This window comes from Nothobranchius furzeri, chromosome 2 (genome assembly GCF_043380555.1).
Source record: "Nothobranchius furzeri strain GRZ-AD chromosome 2, NfurGRZ-RIMD1, whole genome shotgun sequence".
Lineage (NCBI taxonomy): Eukaryota > Metazoa > Chordata > Actinopteri > Cyprinodontiformes > Nothobranchiidae > Nothobranchius > Nothobranchius furzeri.
In genome coordinates this window covers 17,572,171-17,590,889 of record NC_091742.1, presented here as the reverse complement: position 1 = coordinate 17,590,889, position 18,719 = coordinate 17,572,171, and the positions used below count along the sequence as shown (strand labels likewise).

General features: G+C 43.3%; 1 protein-coding gene across 1 annotated transcript; it reads right to left on the bottom strand.

Annotated features, from left to right (window-relative positions):
- Positions 1-1,050: 1,050 nt before the first annotated feature.
- LOC107378189 (bifunctional protein GlmU) lies at positions 1,051-4,853 on the bottom strand. The gene is made up of 3 exons (XM_015948262.3): positions 4,794-4,853; positions 2,437-2,622; positions 1,051-1,677 (listed from the first exon to the last, which is right to left on the bottom strand). Exons 1-3 carry the CDS (start codon positions 4,794-4,796, stop codon positions 1,420-1,422), a joined length of 447 nt encoding a protein of 148 aa, XP_015803748.1. The 5' UTR covers positions 4,797-4,853; the 3' UTR covers positions 1,051-1,419.
- Between the last annotated feature and the right edge of the window lie 13,866 nt (positions 4,854-18,719).

The following is an 18,719-nucleotide window of genomic DNA, read 5'->3' as shown; positions in this document are numbered from 1 at the left end:
AGCTCTGGTGTTGTGCACAGTTAACTCCGGTTGTAGCTAGGTTGCTACCTCCGTTAGCTTAGCTCCCACCTCCGCATTAGCTTTGGGTTAGCTTCAGGTTAGCTTGTAGCTAGTTCGACCGGGTGTCGTCAGTTGATCCCAGCCTTACAGCCCCACCCTCAGCTCCACCTCTCTTCACTTTTTTGGAATTGTCTGGGCTTGATGGAACCTGTGACACAGTCAAAATGGTGGTGGTGGCCACCTCCCATTTTAGTACAAAAACGTGTTCTATGGAAAGCCATTGTCCAGTATATATGTCGACCCTTCGGTCACATGTGTCTTTTACTGGTTTTAGCACCAATAATGCGCAAAGCCGCTTTCCCACCGACAAAACTACATACTGGGTAAATGACATTAGTGGATGACTGAGACCTTCAGTACTGCTGTTACCCCGTTCTACCACTAGATGCTGTGCATGGTCACAGCTGTTCTTATATTTAGGAACATGTTCACACACAAGTACAAGTAGGTAAATACCACACAATGCCTAAACTCCTGCCTATGCACACATCTGTGTGTAAGTACGGTGCATAAATGAGGGTCCTGGTTTGAGGGCCAGAAAGTGGAGGTGTGCAGGCCAGGTCTAGGTCGCATGTCGCCTATTGAGGGACACTGCTTTGGTCCATTTGTAACCCTCAACAGCGCCATCATTCACTGCTATACCAGTTCTAGCAGGGTATCTGCAGGTTTAAGGGAGCCAAATTTAAGACTTTATAAGACCTTTTTTAAGGCTACTTGGACCAAATTTAAGCTATTTTTTAAATTTAATTTAAGTTTTAATTTCCAGCTATTGCCTGGAACCGGTGCTAACCACGTCGCGAACATGGGATTAGCCATCCAGTTACCATTAAACTTGCACTTCCCCATGGCGCAAGCTCCCACTAGTTTAACCAGCTAATGTGCTCATTTAAAATTGGCCCCCTTTCACAACCAACTGAATGTATACGGTTCCGCATACACCAACATCATACACAAAAAATGCTGAACATTAAATAGAAATTCACGAAAATGTTAAAGAAATAAAAGAATCTTGTTTATTGGGTCTTTGAAAATTTAAGACCTATGGAAACTGTATTTAAGGATTATTTGTAGTTTTTAAGGATTTTTAAGGCCTTAACTTTGGAAAAGCTAATTTAAGACATTTTAAGACTTTTTAAGGACCCGCGGATACCCTGTCTAGTGTCAGTTTCAACCTCAACCCTAACCCTGTTCTCTCTTCGTCATTAAAGTAAACCACCAAACCCCAAACCTGACATTTTATCCCCAGTCTCTCAAATTTTAGTTTTCATTTTTAATTAACCTGTTGACGATCATTTTTATTGAGCTATGATTGAGACTCAAACTAACTGACAGTTTAACTAACAACCAACTAACTGAACTTCAGGTTCTGTTGCTTTCTGAATCAGACTGGACCACTAGTTCTGGGAATCCAGTCCTCTCATCCATCTCTCTGCTGAAGCGCAGGTTGACCGCCTCTCCAATGACAACCTCTGCTGTGGTGAACACCTCCAGGTCCCCTAGGACATGACCCCCGATGGTCTGGCCCATTGAGTCTGACAGGCTGATGTGGAGGTGGGCGTCTGGGTTGAGGGTTCCAACCAGGGAGACAATCTCATACCGCCCACTCAGATGAAGCACCTGAAACCAGAAACCAGGACCCTCATTTATCCAACGTACTTATGCACAGGTGGGATTTATCATCAGACGGCTGCGGAGAAATGTGTGTTCAAGAGGCCACCGCATGTTTCATAAATCAGTCTTCTTCCTGTTCGTACGAACATTTAAAATTTTGGTCGCAGGAAGGAATCCCCGTATTTGACCCATCCCCATGGAGGGGAGCGGGACTATTTTCAGGTCTAACCAATCCAACCCCTCATAGCTGAGTGTTGGGTCCCATTGTTAAAGTCTTTGGTATGACCCGACCGGGAATCAAACCCCGCTCTCCCAGTCCAGGGCGGACACTCTAGCACGCTCTTTCTTTGCTTGTTTTAATCACAATTGTCTATTTTTGCTGATTTTAAACATGTTTTTGATTTTTTAAAAATCTTTTTTATATTTTAAATGTTTTGTTTTTGTGAAGCGCCTCGTGAGTTTTACCTTGAGAGCCACTCTAGAAAAGATCTTTTCTTTCTTTCTTACTTACTAGGCCCCTAAATGAGGACCCAGGAACTGAATCCACATGGATCATGCTTTCAGGTCTTATGAGAGCCGGAGCTCTCCCTGCACCAGGTCACATGAACTTATCAAATGTTCTGAGACCAAAAGGAGTAAATTAAACCTCCATTTGTTTACTCTGAAAAAGTTTGACATTTGACCTTGTGAGGTCACGAGAGTGTTTAACCATGACTCGGGTAAATTGGACCCAACTAACTACTGTAGTCTGAAAATTTCCCACACCTCGTTTGTGTTTGTTGTCGACGCGTTTGCCAGACGAAGAGTCGCCTTTGTGACGCTTCCCACGCAGGTGATGACAAAGGGTGCCTCCAGGTGCAGCTGCTCCACAAAGGCCTGCAGAGAGCCCAGCAGCTCCTGACCTGGTCCGAACCGAACTGCATGGACCTTAAGAGTTGATCCCGATGAGCTCTGAGGGTACAAAGGAAAAATCATTATTTTCTACTGTCGCTGTTCTATTCTCCTTTTAGTTATAGACACATTTAATTAGAATGGAGAAACCACATCTTAAAAATCTTTAAGACCTAAACCATGTAGACCTAGAACCCTTAGACCTAAAAGGTCTATAATCATTCAGGCAGGAGGTCGTTCTGGTCTTAGGGACAGGGATGATAATGGATTCCTTAAAACACAAAGGTGCTTGACATAGAGAGAGGGAGAGATTGAATAATGTAGTGAAGACGTCAGCCAGTTCTACAGCACAACAGTGGAGAATAGAGGGTGTGATGTTATCTGGACCAGCCGCCTTACTCCTTTTAAGCGCCCTAAAGGTGTTTCGTACTTCTTCCACCTGGATGGAGAAGGGGGATCAGGAAGTGGTAGAGGTGGAGGGTGGAACTGATGCTTGCTCAAACCTTCTGAATAAGAGGTTGAGGAGTTCAGTAGTTGGTCGATGTCCTCGGGTATGGGAGGAGGAGTCTTTTTGTAGTTGGTCATATCATTGATTTTTTTCTTCTTCCAGATGAATCGTGAATCATTAGTGCTTCTAATTTGAAGGCAAAATTGCTTTTTGCTCTTCTTAATGAGGATCATAACTTGTATTTTGCAGATTTGTAATTACTGTCATTTCCAGCAAGGTGCACTGTGTTTTTCCTTTCCTTGGGTCTCATTTCTTTGTTGAGCCGTGGTTTGTTGTTAAAGGTAGTTCCTTGCTTTTTTTTTTTTTTTATTCTTTATTTAGGATATTGGTTCGTTAACAATACAGTCAATATACATAAATGACTCAATATCCACTATGAAGTACATGGAAACAGTATAAACATAACAAAAACATACCAACAGATTCAACGCCAGGGGTTACTGCATACAAATTATGAAACATGAGAATGATGATCGAAACAGGAAACAATACGAGACATGCAACAGAGTATGAATTATGGAAAGATTTGAAATTTCCAGCAGAGACTTAGTGTCTTAATGGCTTTGTTATTGTTCGAGGTGGAGATTGTTTTCAAATAAAGCTTAAGTTCTTTTTTCAAGACACAAAAGGAAGGTCTTATCTTTAACACTTTACATTTATGCATGTAAAACTTGGTCAGCAATATGATAAGATTAGATATGAACAGTTAATTTTCCAAATCCCTCTGATAGTCTAGAAATCCAAACAGAACATTATGAAAATGTAATACAAAGGTCTCATGGATATGGTCCAATATAAATCTACAGATGCCTTGCCATAGTTTCCGAGTGTGTTCACAAGTCCAGAACAAGTGGTAGATAGTTTCTGGATGCTCCTTGCAGAAAGTACAGGATACATCAAAGTCTTTAATGAATCTCCTCAGGAATGTTTTAACAGGTTAATAGCGATGAAGGAGTTTGAATGTGACTTCTTTGACTTTGTTTGTAAGCAAGTATCTGTTAGGAAGAGTCCATACTTTTTCCCACGACACATATTGAACAAGTGAATTCCATTTAGGGAGAACATGTGGTACAGAAACACAATCAGCTAGAAAAAGGGAGCGAATCTGCTTATTTGGCCGTAATCTCGATAGAAAACAAAGTTTAAGGTAGTTCCTTGCGTTTCTACGAGGAATGCATAAGTCTACGCAGTAATGTATGACGTCACATCATCGGTCGTGTTGTTGAGGTCCCCAGCCGCGCAGAGACCTCCCATCTGTGCACGTGAGGCAGCCCTGGAGTTTCTCAACTGCCTCCGGTGACCAGCACCGGACTTGAGCCTTCACTGTCTGCGTCGGGACGGATGCACGCAACACCATAACACTTGTGAGGGCTCTCCAGCAGGCTCGCAAGGACGGACGGAGTCGAGCTCTCTTTTCTAAAAATCTGTCCAATGCGACGGAGAACACACGCTTGTGATTGTATTGTCTTTTATTATTTACTATTGCTTTTACTTTCACTGCCTATGTGTAGCACTTTGGGGCAACGGGTGTTGCCATTTAAAAGTGCTGCACACATTTTGACTTGCCCTTAGACCTAAAACATTACACCTAATGAGTTTTATAGCCTAAACTCTGAGACAAGAGACCTAAGACTGAAAAAATGAGACCTGAGTTTAGTAGAAAAGACTGGAGAGTTTCATGTCTTTAGCAGGTCACTATAACGTCTAAGAACAATTAACTTACCATTGTGGTTGAGGCTGTAGGGTCAAAGTTCAGTCAGACAGGACTGAGCATGCCCAGAAGGGAAAAAAAACGATTGAGCTTTTTTTTTAAAACAAAAAACTTTATTTGTAACCAACAAGAATGAAACAACCCAGGAAATTTCAGTGTTTATTTATTTATTTTTTTTTACTAAAGTTGAATCTGGTCACCCAGGAACTTTTCGTTAACATTATTTCAATCAGTTTGATCAATGATTGAATTTGAAATGTTTAAACTTCTAAACTGAAAATTGAAAACTGATCAACTTTTTTCAGATTAAACATTTTATTCCCACATTTTGATAACATAACATGTAAAAAATGTTAATAGTTATAAATAATAATAAAGCAGACCTGGACAAAAAACAAGATGATTTTGAAACATAAAAGAAGTTGATTTAGAAAGGATCGACAAAGAAGCTGACACTTTCCGTCTGTTAGTGATCTTCTAACTCCCCCTGCTGACTGGCAGGGAGCACTAACTTGCTTTAGTAAATCCTTACTTTGGTTAAATAAATCAGTTGTTGAACCCCCCACTCCTCTGTTTGGTCTCCTTTCTTATTACAGCCCACCACTTCCAGTCTGGGTTATAACAATCTGCAGACAGATTTCTGAGCATCTCCTCCTTTGGTATACAGATCCTCACTGAGCCAAGTACTGTGAACAAATAGTTTCTCCATGATATTATCCAGCAAGGTCCCGTTTTTGTCAAAACAAGGGTGAGGTAATGAAAAAATAGAAATATTTCATTAAATTAACATTTAAATTATTTATATGCATCAAAAAAATAAACAATACATTAATGAGGCAAGAACTTTTTTAACTTGAACATACCTACACCCACAAGTCTATTTTTACCTGGAGTCTCCTCTCAAGAGTGGCTGAAGTAATATTACTACTTTGACAGAATACAAATTCTCTCTCTCTCTCTCTCTCTCTCTCTCTCTCTCTCTCTCTCTCTCTCTCTCTCTCTCTCTCTCTCTCGAAGCCCCACTCTAAGGGCCTTTGCAGTGTAATAGTGACTCATATATTGTACAACCACAGTCATAAAGTTTTCAATCAGTAGTTTTATTTCAGTATGTATTTTTCCAGTGTCACAAAAAATATAATTTTATATGGTTAAAACCATCTGGCTTATGTGCACTTTTTAAAACACTGCCCAGCAAACATTCGGACGTTTAATGACAGTTGAACGGTCACAACTGTAAAATAATATCACAGGAATTAGGAAAAAAATAACATAACATCAACTCTATTTTCCTTGCCCAGACTCAAACCTGGATCCTCTGGGGGGAGAGTCACCCTCTCTCCCAGCTGAGCTATGACAACATATCAGATTTTTTTATATAGCTCCCATCATTTTTGGTCCGACAGGAAGCCAATGGGCCAATGAGTTAAAGGGTAAAGTGCGGGCAAAACTATCCAATCAGAGGACAGAGAAGATCTGCCACAGGCCACGCCTCCAGAGTGCCAAAACCCCTTAACAGCCGAGCGAGCGGAGTCAGAAACCGAGCCCGCAGAGAAGCTGCCGCGCGCGCACGTTTTCCTCTGCCGTGTGCTCATTGGCAACGCGCGCACGCAGGTTTGTCACTTGTACACATCCTTGTGCGCTCAAAGACACAGTTTGCTCCCTCTCAGTGCACAAATGACCTCTCGCCATGTATGTTTTCACTGGCAAGTCACGTTCACACGCGCGATGTGGACCCAATCCGCGTGCACGGGTTGTGGCACGGGTCTAACGCCATATGTACCCCAGGTACACAGGGTAGGATAAGAAGATGCTGCCCTCCAGTGGCTGTATGTTGTCACTGCACTTTGTTTTCATTTTAGCCATTAAGAATAGAATATTTTAGCCTCCTTGTCTTAATGAAGCTTTTAAAAAATCTTAATCTATTTGGTAAACATTTTAGGAATTATAATATCATGAAGGAGAAGGAGGGGAAGATTAAACTGGATTAAGGAAGGTAAAATATATATTCTGGGGAGAAACACTTTAATCTAAATTCTTCTGAACACAGTTTTTTGTCTGAAAATATTGGGAAATTTCCACCCTCTGCTGGCAATAAACAAAACAGCACTAGCTTTCCAAAAGCAGTTCATAAAAGTAAGATGGGAAATTGCTGTTCTTCTATTGCTGTGTCCTGATACTGCACTTGTGTTTGTTTTTGCCATTTAGAAGGAAATGTTTTAACCTCCTTATCTTAATGAAGCTTTAAAAAAATCTTTATCTTTCTTTTAAACCTTTTGGAATATGAATAATGTGAAGGAAAAAGAGGAAGATTTAAAGGAGAAGATGAATCTGGATTAATAAAGGTTAAAGACTTCCTTAGTAAAAAGATTTTAGCTAATTTCTTCCAAACACTATTTTGTTTCCTTGAAAGAATGGGAAATATGCGCCCTCTGCTGGCAAAAAACAGAACAGCACTAGCTTTAAAACGGCAGCAAGCAATTAAGGGAAAGATAAGAATATGCTGCCCTCCTGTGGCTGTATGTTGTAACTGCATGTTGTTTTCATTTTAGCCATTAAGAATAGAATTTTTTAGCCTCCTTGTCTTAATGAAGCTTTTAAAAAATCTTAATCTATTTGGTAAACATGTTAGGAATTATAATATCATGAAGGAAAAGGAGGAGAAGATTAAACTGGATTAAGGAAGGTAAAATATATATTCTGGGAAAAAACACTTTAATCTAAATTCTTCTGAACACAGTTTTTTGTCTGAAAATATTGTGAAATATCCACCCTCTGCTGGCGATAAACAGAACAGCACTAGCTTTCCAAAAGCAGTTCATAAAAGTAAGATGGGAAATTGCTGTTCTTCTATTGCTGTGTCCTGATACTGCACTTGTGTTTGTTTTTGCCATTTAGAAGGAAATATTTTAACCTCCTTATCTTAATGAAGCTTTAAAAAAATCTTTATCTTTCTTTTAAACCTTTTGGAATATGAATAATGTGGAGGAAAAAGAGGAAGATTTAAAGGAGAAGATGAATCTGGATTAATAAAGGTTAAAGACTTCCTTAGTAAAAAGACTTTAGCTAATTTCTTCCAAACACTATTTTGTTTCCTTGAAAGAATGGGAAATATGCGCCCTCTGCTGGCGATAAACAGAACAGCACTAGCTTTAAAACGGCAGCAAGCAATTAACACTAGAAGTCCCAGAGAAGGGTCATTTAACATTTCTACCTTTGGAACCCAGAGATGGGTCGAGTGACCCGAAGGATTTTAGCTAACACTGTATAATGAGTTGTGAACAGCCACTTTTGTTTTGTAAATAAGGTTTTCCAGGTCCAGCTGTGAGCAAAGACCAGAAGCGTTTGTGTCCAAGTCAAGAGGACTTAAATTTCAGCATGAGAAATATACAAAAGAACAACTGTTATTAGTTTCCATGCTTTTTATTTTTGTCATAAAAATGATCCAAAAAGTACAAGGAATAAATCAATTTCACACATATTTACACTAAGCTGCAGTGGGGTGCTGCGTGTGTGTGTGTGTGTGCGCGCGCGCGCGTGCGTGCGTGCGTTTGAGTGAGTGGGTGAGTGAGTGCATCAGTCTGCACTGTCGGAACATACCTGGCACTGCCAGGGTATGACTCTGGTACATTTGCCACATGTATATTTGTAGCAGTCAACACTTCTCAAAGTTGCACAATTGTTTGTGCAACGATGGTTGACCTGACACTTTGCCCTTTTGCCAGGGCTGGGTGTGGAAGGTTTTAGCTGAAGCAGTTTCTCCTTGCGTGCCTTCTTCTCACTCACATGACCGTCACCCAACTCATTTGCAAGCTCAACCAGGAAGTTCACCCGTCTCTCCTGCACCTCAATGCATGCCTGATAAAGCACATGTGCATTCAGTGCTGCCATGTCAATCATGTTGTAGAACACGGCGACTGGCCATCTCTGTGTTCCTGCACGCACGCTGTACTCCCGCACCATTTGGTCCATCACATCCACAATGGCCTCAGCTATTGGCTCTCCTGCTGTGGCGTAAGGTTCTATTGGAGTAATATGGAGACATGTCCCCACTTGTTTTTTACACCACACTGTGCCATATTTTGAGGTCTCTGTCAGCTCACTCCAAACCGAGCTCTCTTTTTTGATAGAGTCGTCTCCTCATCTGCAAGATAAACAATTTTAAATTAACTTTTTGTTTGGTTCTAAATAAAAAGAGATAGGCAGGAAATGAAAATAGGTAGTTTGAGAAATCTAACCTGAAGACAGCTCAGAGTCCGAATCTGGTTGTCTTCTCCATCTGAGTCACAAGGGTTGGCCTTGCTCACGATCAGTTCCAATGCCTGTTGAGTGGTTAGCCTCCTTTGCATTTTGTTTCTTGTCAACAAAATAGGTGAAGCAGTCACCTATTTATCCTCCACAGCACTAAAGACTGCATGCAAATTTCTGTAGCTGTTGCTCAGGATGGCCCTGCAAAAAATGCAGCTGGGGGATGGGCAGACACTCTCAGGAGCAGCTTACACTCAGTCATTTTGAACCAACTTATCCCCAACTTTTGAACAAGTTTAAGTTGATTTACAGGTTTTTTTTTCAATTAGTTTGGCTCATTTCTCGAAACTGAGATGACATTCTCAAAATTCAAGGTGTATTTGGCAAAATCCTCCATATGGTTTAGCGAAGCACCATGGAACAGCAGCAAAATGCCATATCTCTACCAAAACAGTGAAAACTTCTCTCATGTTTTCATGTCTCATGTTTCTAGTCCCCTCACATTTGGCAAAATGGCCTGGATAATGCGGCACAACATCATGTGACTTTTGTGTGAATTCATCTCTCCTCCCCCCTGCTGATTCCTCTGGCAAGGGCCACATTTACAAATGAAGGGATGCTAATTGGAGCTATCAGAGTCATCCGTGTGGACTAAGGGTCTTTTGACCCTGCTTCAGGACTTCAGGGGGGATGTTGAAATTCTTGGGACTTCTAGTGTTAAATGTCCACGGATCATCGCAAAACTAGTTCAGCAGCTGATTGTGTTGCCATGGCAACCCATTTAATTTTCTACCATGGTTTAATGAGTTTGTTTTTAAATGAAACCAAATAAGAACTGCAGGACATTCCCACGTGTCACATTTTACTACTAAACAGTTAGAGAGCAGAATTGGTTCTGGTGATCAGAACCAGTTCTGCTCTGTCTCATTTCTGACCGACGGGTCCAAATGAGCTGGTTCAGGATCTGTTAAAAGGCCGCGATGACATGTAGGGTCATGAGTAGGTGTTGGACCTCAGTGAGGTCATGGAGCGGGATCTGAATCCAGAACATCAGAAAGCATCCAGCATCACTTCAGCCCAGAACAAGTTGGTTCTGATCGAGGAAACAACACAAACATCAAGTTTGGATGTTTAGACCTGCAGTCTGTTACCAGGAGACAGAACCAGGTTCAGGTGTGTTTGTTTCAGAGCGTCTCCACATCAGAACCCTGGAACTAGAACCCAGATCCCAGAGGTTCTGAGGAGCTCCCATATTTAACCTAATCCTGGTGTGTGTGTGTGTGCGGGGGGGTGGGGGGGAGGCTAATGATCTTAAAGAAAAGCGTCTGGACTTCTTTGAGTTGCTTGAAGACGTTTCACCTCTCATCCGAGAGGCTTCTTCAGTTCTAAGGTCAAATGGTGGAGAGTCCCAGATTTAAACCCAGTGGGAGTTTCCCCCCGAAGAGGGAACAAAAGACCCCCTGATGATCTTCTATGAGCCAAGGTGTGAGGGTGGGTGTGGGTCCTATTCAGCCAGAGTTTCGGGTGAGCTCATTGTGAAGCCTGGCCCCATCCTATCATGTGAATTCCTGAGGTCAGATGGCCCAGGATATGCGTGGGCGTTGAGGCATCTGGGAAGGGATCTCAAAACTGGATTATAGATGGCAGACAGTTGGTGTCGTAAACCACCGCCTCTGTTCAAAGATGGTTGCTCACAGTGGACATAAATGGCTTCCTTTACTCCTCTTTCAAACCATCTGTCCTCTCTGTCCAAAATGTGAACGTTGGCATCCTCGAAAGAGTGACCTTTGTCCTTTAGATGCAAACGAACTGCTGAGTCTTGTCCCGTGGAGGTGGCTCTCCTATGTTGTGCCATGCGCTTGCGAAGTGGCTGTTTGGTTTCTCCGATGTAGAGGTCTCGGCATTCCTCTGTACAGCATACACCACATTGTTCAGTTTGTGTTTAGGAGTTTTGTCTTTCGGGTGAACCAGTTTCTGTCTGAGTGTGTTGCTGGGTCTGAAGTACACTGGTATGTTGTGTTTGGAGGGGTAGGATGCAGGCGCTTGGCCCTGTCTGACCCCATCCGATGTTTCCAGTGTGTGAACCAGTTCTCCCAGATGCAGAGCCAACAGGCAGCAGAACCTGAACGTGTTCAGATGTTTTATTAGTAAATAAATCTGCTTCATCTGATCCCATCTGGATGAAATTTGGTCTTGGATATTCAGAGCGGTTTTCCATCCGGGTGAGGTGACTCCTATCGCCGCTGCTCTCTGATCAGATGTCTGGCAGCAGATCAAAGGCAGCTGCAGCACTCAGCTGGACCATTTCCAGCCTGATAAATCTGTGGGATAATCAAGACCAACAGCAGAGCATTCTGGGTGAGGAGACGGTGTGGTCACGCTGAGGTCAGGGAGCCTCCTAAAGGGTTCAAACTTTAACTCTGATGTTCTTCTGATTCCAAACAGGAAACATCTCATATGGAAATGATCGGATCCGGGAATCAGATTATCGCACAAAGGTGAGCCGGAAAGGAAAACCTCTTAAATGGATGTGAGCAGAGATGATGGAAGTTTTCAGCATGAAAACATTCAAATGAATGAGAAAGAAAGCAAGTTTTATTCTTTTTCAGTTAAAATATGATTTGTTTATGGAAGCAATGAAGCAGGTGAGCTGCTGAAGCTCCTCCCTACAGGTGTACGTTTCTCCTGAGGAACATCCACGTGTCACACCTGCATGGTCCTGCAGAAGCCAGAACGTGCAGCTTTAACTCTGCACCTTATCTGCTTCCTCTTGTTGCTATTTGCATACTTTTGCCCTTTTATAGGGGAATGAGGAGCTCACCGTTGCTGACGTCCCCTTTACCTGGAACTTCTTATCAAACTCCAGAGCGCCTGACTCGCTGCAGCAGAGCAGAGATGATACTACTGCTGAAGTTCTGCTTCAGGTGCAGCTAAAACCCAAAGCGCTCCTACATTTCCCATCATGCATTTCAGTACGGTCACCCCTATGTGGGACAGAGAAGCCTTACTTAGCATAAAGAACAGACAGCGCACTACTGGGGGTCAGGAACTTTGGTCACGAGGGCCACTGACTAGCATGTTTTAGTTGTTTTCCTGCAACACAACTGATTTTAATCAGCAGGTGATCAACAGGCCGAACAGGTGGTTCAACCATTCAGTCAGGTGTGCCGGAGCAGGAGAACATGCTGGATCGTGGCCCTCCAGCTCCAGGGCCGGAGTTCAGAGAGATGTGGACTGAGCTGCTTAGCTGCAGAAATGGAATGCGGCCCTTGTGGTCACACCTGCACCAGGCATTTTCTCTGATACTCATCAGGTAAGGAAGAAACGTTTGATCGGGAACAGGTACAATAACAGCCTGGTATCTGGCGCCACCTACTGGAGACTGTTTTAGGATTTCAATTAGCAGAAAGTGGAAGTGTCTTTTCAAAGTAAAAGGTCATTCAAATGGCCCAACATGAAGAGTCGGACTAAATCTTTTATGTTAGAAACCACATCAGTCCCAAATATCTCAGGAGGTTCAATTCAATTCAATTTTCAATTTAAGTTTATTTATATAGCGCCAAATCACGACAACAGTCGTCTCAAGGCACTTCACATAAACATTCCAATACAGGTCAGGTCATTAAGCCAATCAGAAAAGTTTGGTTCTTGGCCAAATTTTCCAGAGGGGCCACAGTGGGGCCAGTATTTTTTCATGAGGGCGCAAGAAAAAAAGGGAAAAATTAGTGCAATATAAAAATATTTTTTTTGTCGTCGCCATATGACTAATTTTGTGCTTGTGCACAATTTTGCCAAAAGGAAATTCATTGATGTCAGGAAAATAAACTGTATTGCTTTCCTTCGTCTCTCAGCGTCTTTTCCGTTAGTCGTCCTCAAGAATTTCTTTGGGTCCCATTTAAACTATTTTTAATCTTTTATTCAAAAATCCACCAGGTAAACAGTTCTGTCCACAGAGTGTGCTGCGCTCTAAAGGCTCTGTTTGAAACGCTGCAGAGATCTGATCTCTTCAGCACAGGGGCCATAACAGGGGCCAGGGCCGGTTCTATAGGGGCCCAGGCCCCTGTGGGCCCCTGTTTAAAACCGCCAATGTATATAAGGAACCCAGCAGGTTGCATCAGTCACTAACTAGTGTCAGTGACTTTACAGCAATCCTCATACTAAGCAAGCATGCAGCAACAGTGGAGAGGAAGACTCCCTTTTAACAGGAAGAAACCTTCAGAGGATCCTGGCCGACCCGGTACAGATGGGAATGGCCCATTAGATGGAGGCATGTTGGAGGAAGGACAAGGGAGAGTCGTCTTTACCGACTGTACACTCCACCTCTCTTTACTCCCCCACTTGTCCTGATCTGGGTTAACATCAGATTTTAACCATAGGCCCTATCAAATAAACATGTTTTAAGCCTAGTCTTAAAAGTAGACAAGGTGTCTGCCTCACAGACTAAAGCTGGGAGCTGGTTCTACAAAAGATCTGCCTCCCATCCTATTTTTAGATATTCTGGGAACCACCAGTAAACCTGCGGCCTGAGAGTGAAGTGCTCGGTTAGGAACGTATGGAACAATCAGGTCACTGATGTATGATGGCCCTTCTTTCCGCGACCCCTCTACACCTGGTTCCGTCAGCGAGTTCCACGCTGTGCCTCTCGGACTCAAAGTCATCGTCGAATACCCGAAACTTTCTCAGATCCGTGACAATATGAGATGTCGCTCCAGTATCCACCATTATACCCCTCGCTCTGTCTGTCCGGACCTCTCTGTCCGCATCTCTTAGTCGGAAGGCGTACTCCTTATTGTCCTCACTCACAGCTGTCCGTGCGTCGTCCCACCGGTTCCTCCTCCTGCACTGGTCTCCATTATGTGTGTTGTTCTTGCAGATGCCACACCATTTTGTGCGATAAGACTCTCTGGCTTTATATCCCTTTTTGCCACACCTGTAGCACACTAGGTCTGTGCTTCCTGTACCATCAGTGCTTCTTTTTCCTGAGTCTGACCATGCCTGTGCAGAACAAGCCTTTGGCTTCACACATACCTTCATGACATCACCTTTATCTGGTGCTGTTGCTCGTATCTTTTCGGTCTCTTCGTAGCTTCTTAACCTGTTTTTGAAGTCTGTAAAATTCATGGTGCCATCACTCTAGGTTACATGTATGGAAAAGGGTTTATAAGATGCAGGTAATCCCTTCAAAACCATGGCAATCAGCAGGCCATCACTTTGTGTCTCACCGGCATTTCTTAATGCGGAAATGGCTGATTCTGCCCTCAGAACATCATCCGTAATGCTCTTGCTGTCCAACTTCTGCAACGACGTCAGCTCCGTATACAGGCTTATAATGCGAGGTTTTCCTTTACCTGCATAATGATCTCTCAGGATTGCCAGGGCTTTCCGCCCATCATCTGCTGCATCCCGCATCACCAATAACAGGCTTTTGTCATCCAAAAACTGTATTAGCTCTGCATAAGCCTCTGCATTTTTTGATACATCATCTTCATTTTCATCGTCTTCATCCTCGGTTTTCAGGACCACGTCTTTTAATCCCTGGAGGCGGAAGTGACTGAGAAACTTTGTCTCCCACAATTCATACTTCTCTTCATCTCCATCAAATATTAACCTCGACAGCGCAAAAAAAACCCCAAAAAAACTTGGGATCTTGTAGGCGTGGCGGTGGGATTTCAGCCGTGGCGGGCCGCCACAGCTACGCCTATGTAAGGGAAACCCTGCCTTTGTTAGGCTCTTCTCTTAAAGGAACTGTGCAGAGTATTATAGCAGATAACTTAAGGAGCCCACAGTATTGCAGGCTTTATTCAAAACATTTCAGGCGATTTCTACTGTCGATTTTGCACAGCTAAGCGATGTGATGTTGAGTCTAACACAGTTGCCCCTGGTGCTTTTGGTTTGCGAACTAAAGAACAGCATCAAGAGCATATAAAAACAGCTCTTGAGACAAATAACCATTGTTTTGGAGTTAAACAAGGGTGTATTTTCACTAAGTACCTTACTTATTTCCATGTTCTGACTGGTTTCCCTCCTGATGTAGCCCATGATGAGTTTGAGGGTGTTGTACCGGTGGATTTGGCTTGCTGTTTGTCAGCATTGATTTCAAAAAAGCATTTTACTGTTGATGATCTCAATAAAGCAATATTGGCCTTCCCTTATAAGTGGTCAGATAAGACAAATAAACCTCACATCTTACCACAAAATGTATCTGCTCGAAAAACTGTGGGGGGCAATGCCCACGAAAATTGGAGTTTGTTGAGACTTCTACCTTTTTTGATTGGGCATTTGGTGCCTGAATATGAACCTGCATGGTTGGTGTTAATGGATTTAAAAGATATCGTGGAACTTATTGTTGCTCCGACTCATACTGATGAATCCATTTCCTACCTTGAAAGCAAGATAACTGAGCACAGACAAAGATACCAGGACCTGTTTCAAACAGCTAGACTTCTACCAAAGCACCACTTTTTGGAACATTACCCCTATTTAATAAGGTGTTTTGGTCCTTTAGTTACTGTCTGGGCACTGAGGTTTGAAGCTAAACATAGCTACTTTAAACAAATTGTGAAGCATACTAGTTGTTATAAAAACATACCACTGACTCTGGCTTCAAGACACCAATTCATGATAGCATTTCACCTAAACCCACCCTCCTGTGGTGAAGCTTCTCTTCATGTACCCAATGTGTCCTCATTTCCAGTAGATCTTTTGAATCAAGCAATAGCTTTGCTTATCAAATCTAAGTACCCTGAAACAACTGAAATCCATTTAGCTAAGGTTGCATCCATGAAAGGTATACAGTACAACACAGGCATGATAGTTGTACATGGGTCAGCTGGTGGTATGCCGGAGTTTGCTGAGATCATTCAAATGTGTGTCATTGCCAATGAGTTGATCCTCATTGTGAGATTGCTACATGGATGGTACACTGACCACTACAGAGCCTTCGAAATAACCCCTTCACCAACCAGAGAGACAAAGCTTGTGCAACTTAAAGATCTGGCAGATATCTATCCACTGGCGGATTATATTGTTGGCTCAAGACGTATGGTGGCCTTAAAAAGGCACATTGTTTTCAAAGGTTTGTTAATTAGTATGTCTATCAGTTTCTATGAGTTAAACTAGTTATCAAGTAAACCATAATTAATATTCAGGGGCCATCATTATGGATGTTTCAATCAATCGACCAATTATCAAAATCTGTCAATTTTTGTGAAACATGGTCACAAATTCCAATCCATGCCTTTCAGAGCCAATCACCTGTCACTCATCGCCACTTTGTAGCCGGCAGAGACCTTGTGTGCAGCATCACTCTTCCTCTCCGTTCGGTTGTGAATGTGTGCAGCAGTTCCCTTTTAATCGATTGACTCGGTACAACAAAGGTACTATGGGACATCACACCCTCGTGTGGCCTGGCTGAATACTCATCTAATCATGCCTGTAAGGCTAATGACTCTGCAACCGTGTCACTGTCATTCCCCGGTTCTTACGCTCTTCACCTCGCTGAGAAAAAACCTAAGAAGCAGCTGCGCTAGTGAAAGATAGCTTAACCGCTCACTGACTGGACTCTACTGCCTTCTGGCTAGCGTTCTCGCCCACCGAGTGCTATCTTTCATGGCTTTTCAGCTTGTTTGCCTTTGTTCCATCAGGTGTACCACTCCACTGTGTGTCTTGCAGTGAGCACCGCGTTGGATATCGCTTCACTGAAAGCCGCTTCGCACCCCTGTCTTCAGGACTGTGGATTCTCTCTTCACAAGAAGGACCTACACGAAGCATTCCCGGTTTGTCTGGGAATTCTCCACATCAGGAGAGCTCTTGTAGACCCGGAGGCATGCGAGTTCTGTCGCCAACTCTGCCGTCCCACGCTCGAATGGCACGTAAAGTTTCTAAAATGTCTCCCGGGAGACGCTGCAGTAGGACCCCATGCTTTCCCGTTCAGCCCCGGCTTCGCCCGGCTCTGACGTGGACAGACTAGCGATCAATGTCCCCGCTATTAGCTGGGCAGATCAGATGGAGATGACGGACAATTTAACCGGACCAGACCTAGAGGCTTCTCAGTTTCCTCCTCTGGAAGAGGATGAAGGAGACATTTTGGACATTTGCTCTTATGGTCACGACCTACTCGAGGACGAGGAGGTCTTCTTAGCGGTGGTGTGTGCAGCTCCAGGCGCTACCTCAGCCTCCGAGCTACGAAATTACACTTCTTTTCTCCCGCTCTGCTGGCGTGCAGCGGAGAGGCTCAAAGTAGACCGGCCCGCTCCTGCACCTGCACAAAAGAGGTCCCACTTTTCTGGGTTTTACCTCCCCTCAAAACCAGCAGAGGTAAAGAATAGGGCTGAATGATTTTAACAAATACTGAATTGCAATTTTTCTAGCAGAAATTGCGATTTCGGTTCAATTCACGATTTTCTGCAAACAAAGGTCCAACATTAGCCTGCCAAGCAATCCTGCAGATTAAGTGAAAATATGGTCTAGATTCTAATCTAGTACAACAAATCATTCACATTTATATTTACTATTTAATCATACAATAAAAACAGTTAAAGCTATTAATATTTTCTCCCATTAATTTTTTAATGTGTTTGTGAAGCAACTTGTGTTTGTGCTTTTTATCTAGAGAGGAGCTTTATGAAACATGTTCTACGCCAAAAATGCATGGAGGAAATCTGTAGGTAGAAATAGCTTTTAAATGTATTAAATAACAAATGCACACAGTTTTTCCTGCATTACCAAGGCAGGCTGGCTGCACGTTTTTCAAAGCCGTTTGATACGCATTCAAGCACGCATTCTGACACCTTAGCTTAACATTCAAACCATTTTTAAAAGAGAAGTTGAGCTTTCAAGTCAATTAGAATGCGCGACTCTGCACTCGCGCTGATTAAGCATAAACCAAGCTTTAGAAATCAGCCTGAACCTGCTCCGATGTGGGAGGAGTCTCTCTCTCCATTACTCAACTATGTTTTCTATCTGGCTCTGTCCCGGGCTCACCTACGGTGCCGTTGTTATCGGCTCTAGCAGCGCTGTGTGTGGAAACATAAAACAGGGAAAATAAGCTGAACATGCAGCTCTGTCAGCTGTGGAGTTGGGCTCGGTTCTGGATGGTACATCCCACTCCCCTCCCCTGCGCTGGCATTTGCCGTCGCCATACTGTAATAGAGAGAAAACTTCAGATGTAAAAAAAAGAAGAAAAAAAAGTTACACAACTGATCCTGGATCAGTCAAAACCCCAGCTTTGACGGTCACGTGATCGTGCTGTTTGAAATCGCAATTTCGGTCAAAAACGATAGATCGTTCTGCCCTAGTAAAGAACTTTCTACCACTGTACCTGGATTTTGTGGCTGAGCTCACTGCATCCTAGGCCAAGCCGCTATCCACCTGCACCTCAGTCCCGGGTTACGGTCAGTTTTTGAGCCTCGACGACACCAAAATGGCAGGATTGGTTAACCTCCCTCCAATGGAGCCCTCTCGTGCGGCTTACCTGGCCCCGACCTGCAATAATAGAGTAAGCGGACAGACTATGCCTCTTCTCATCTGCACCGCGTGCAGGCCTCCACTGCCCACACTTTGTCTGGCAGACCTTGGAGCAAGGGTCCCACCCGACAGCCCACAGACCCCCCTCATCAATGAGGTACAGGTCACGTTAGACTACATCCTGCGAGCGGCCCGAGGCGTCGCCCTGCTGTTGGGAAGAGGTGTGGC

Coding starts and splice junctions, on each gene's coding strand:
- LOC107378189 (XM_015948262.3), bottom strand. Junction 1,678..2,436: donor CGACAACAAACACAAACGAG/GTGTGGGAAATT, acceptor TTCTGGTTTCAG/GTGCTTCATCTGAGTGGGCG.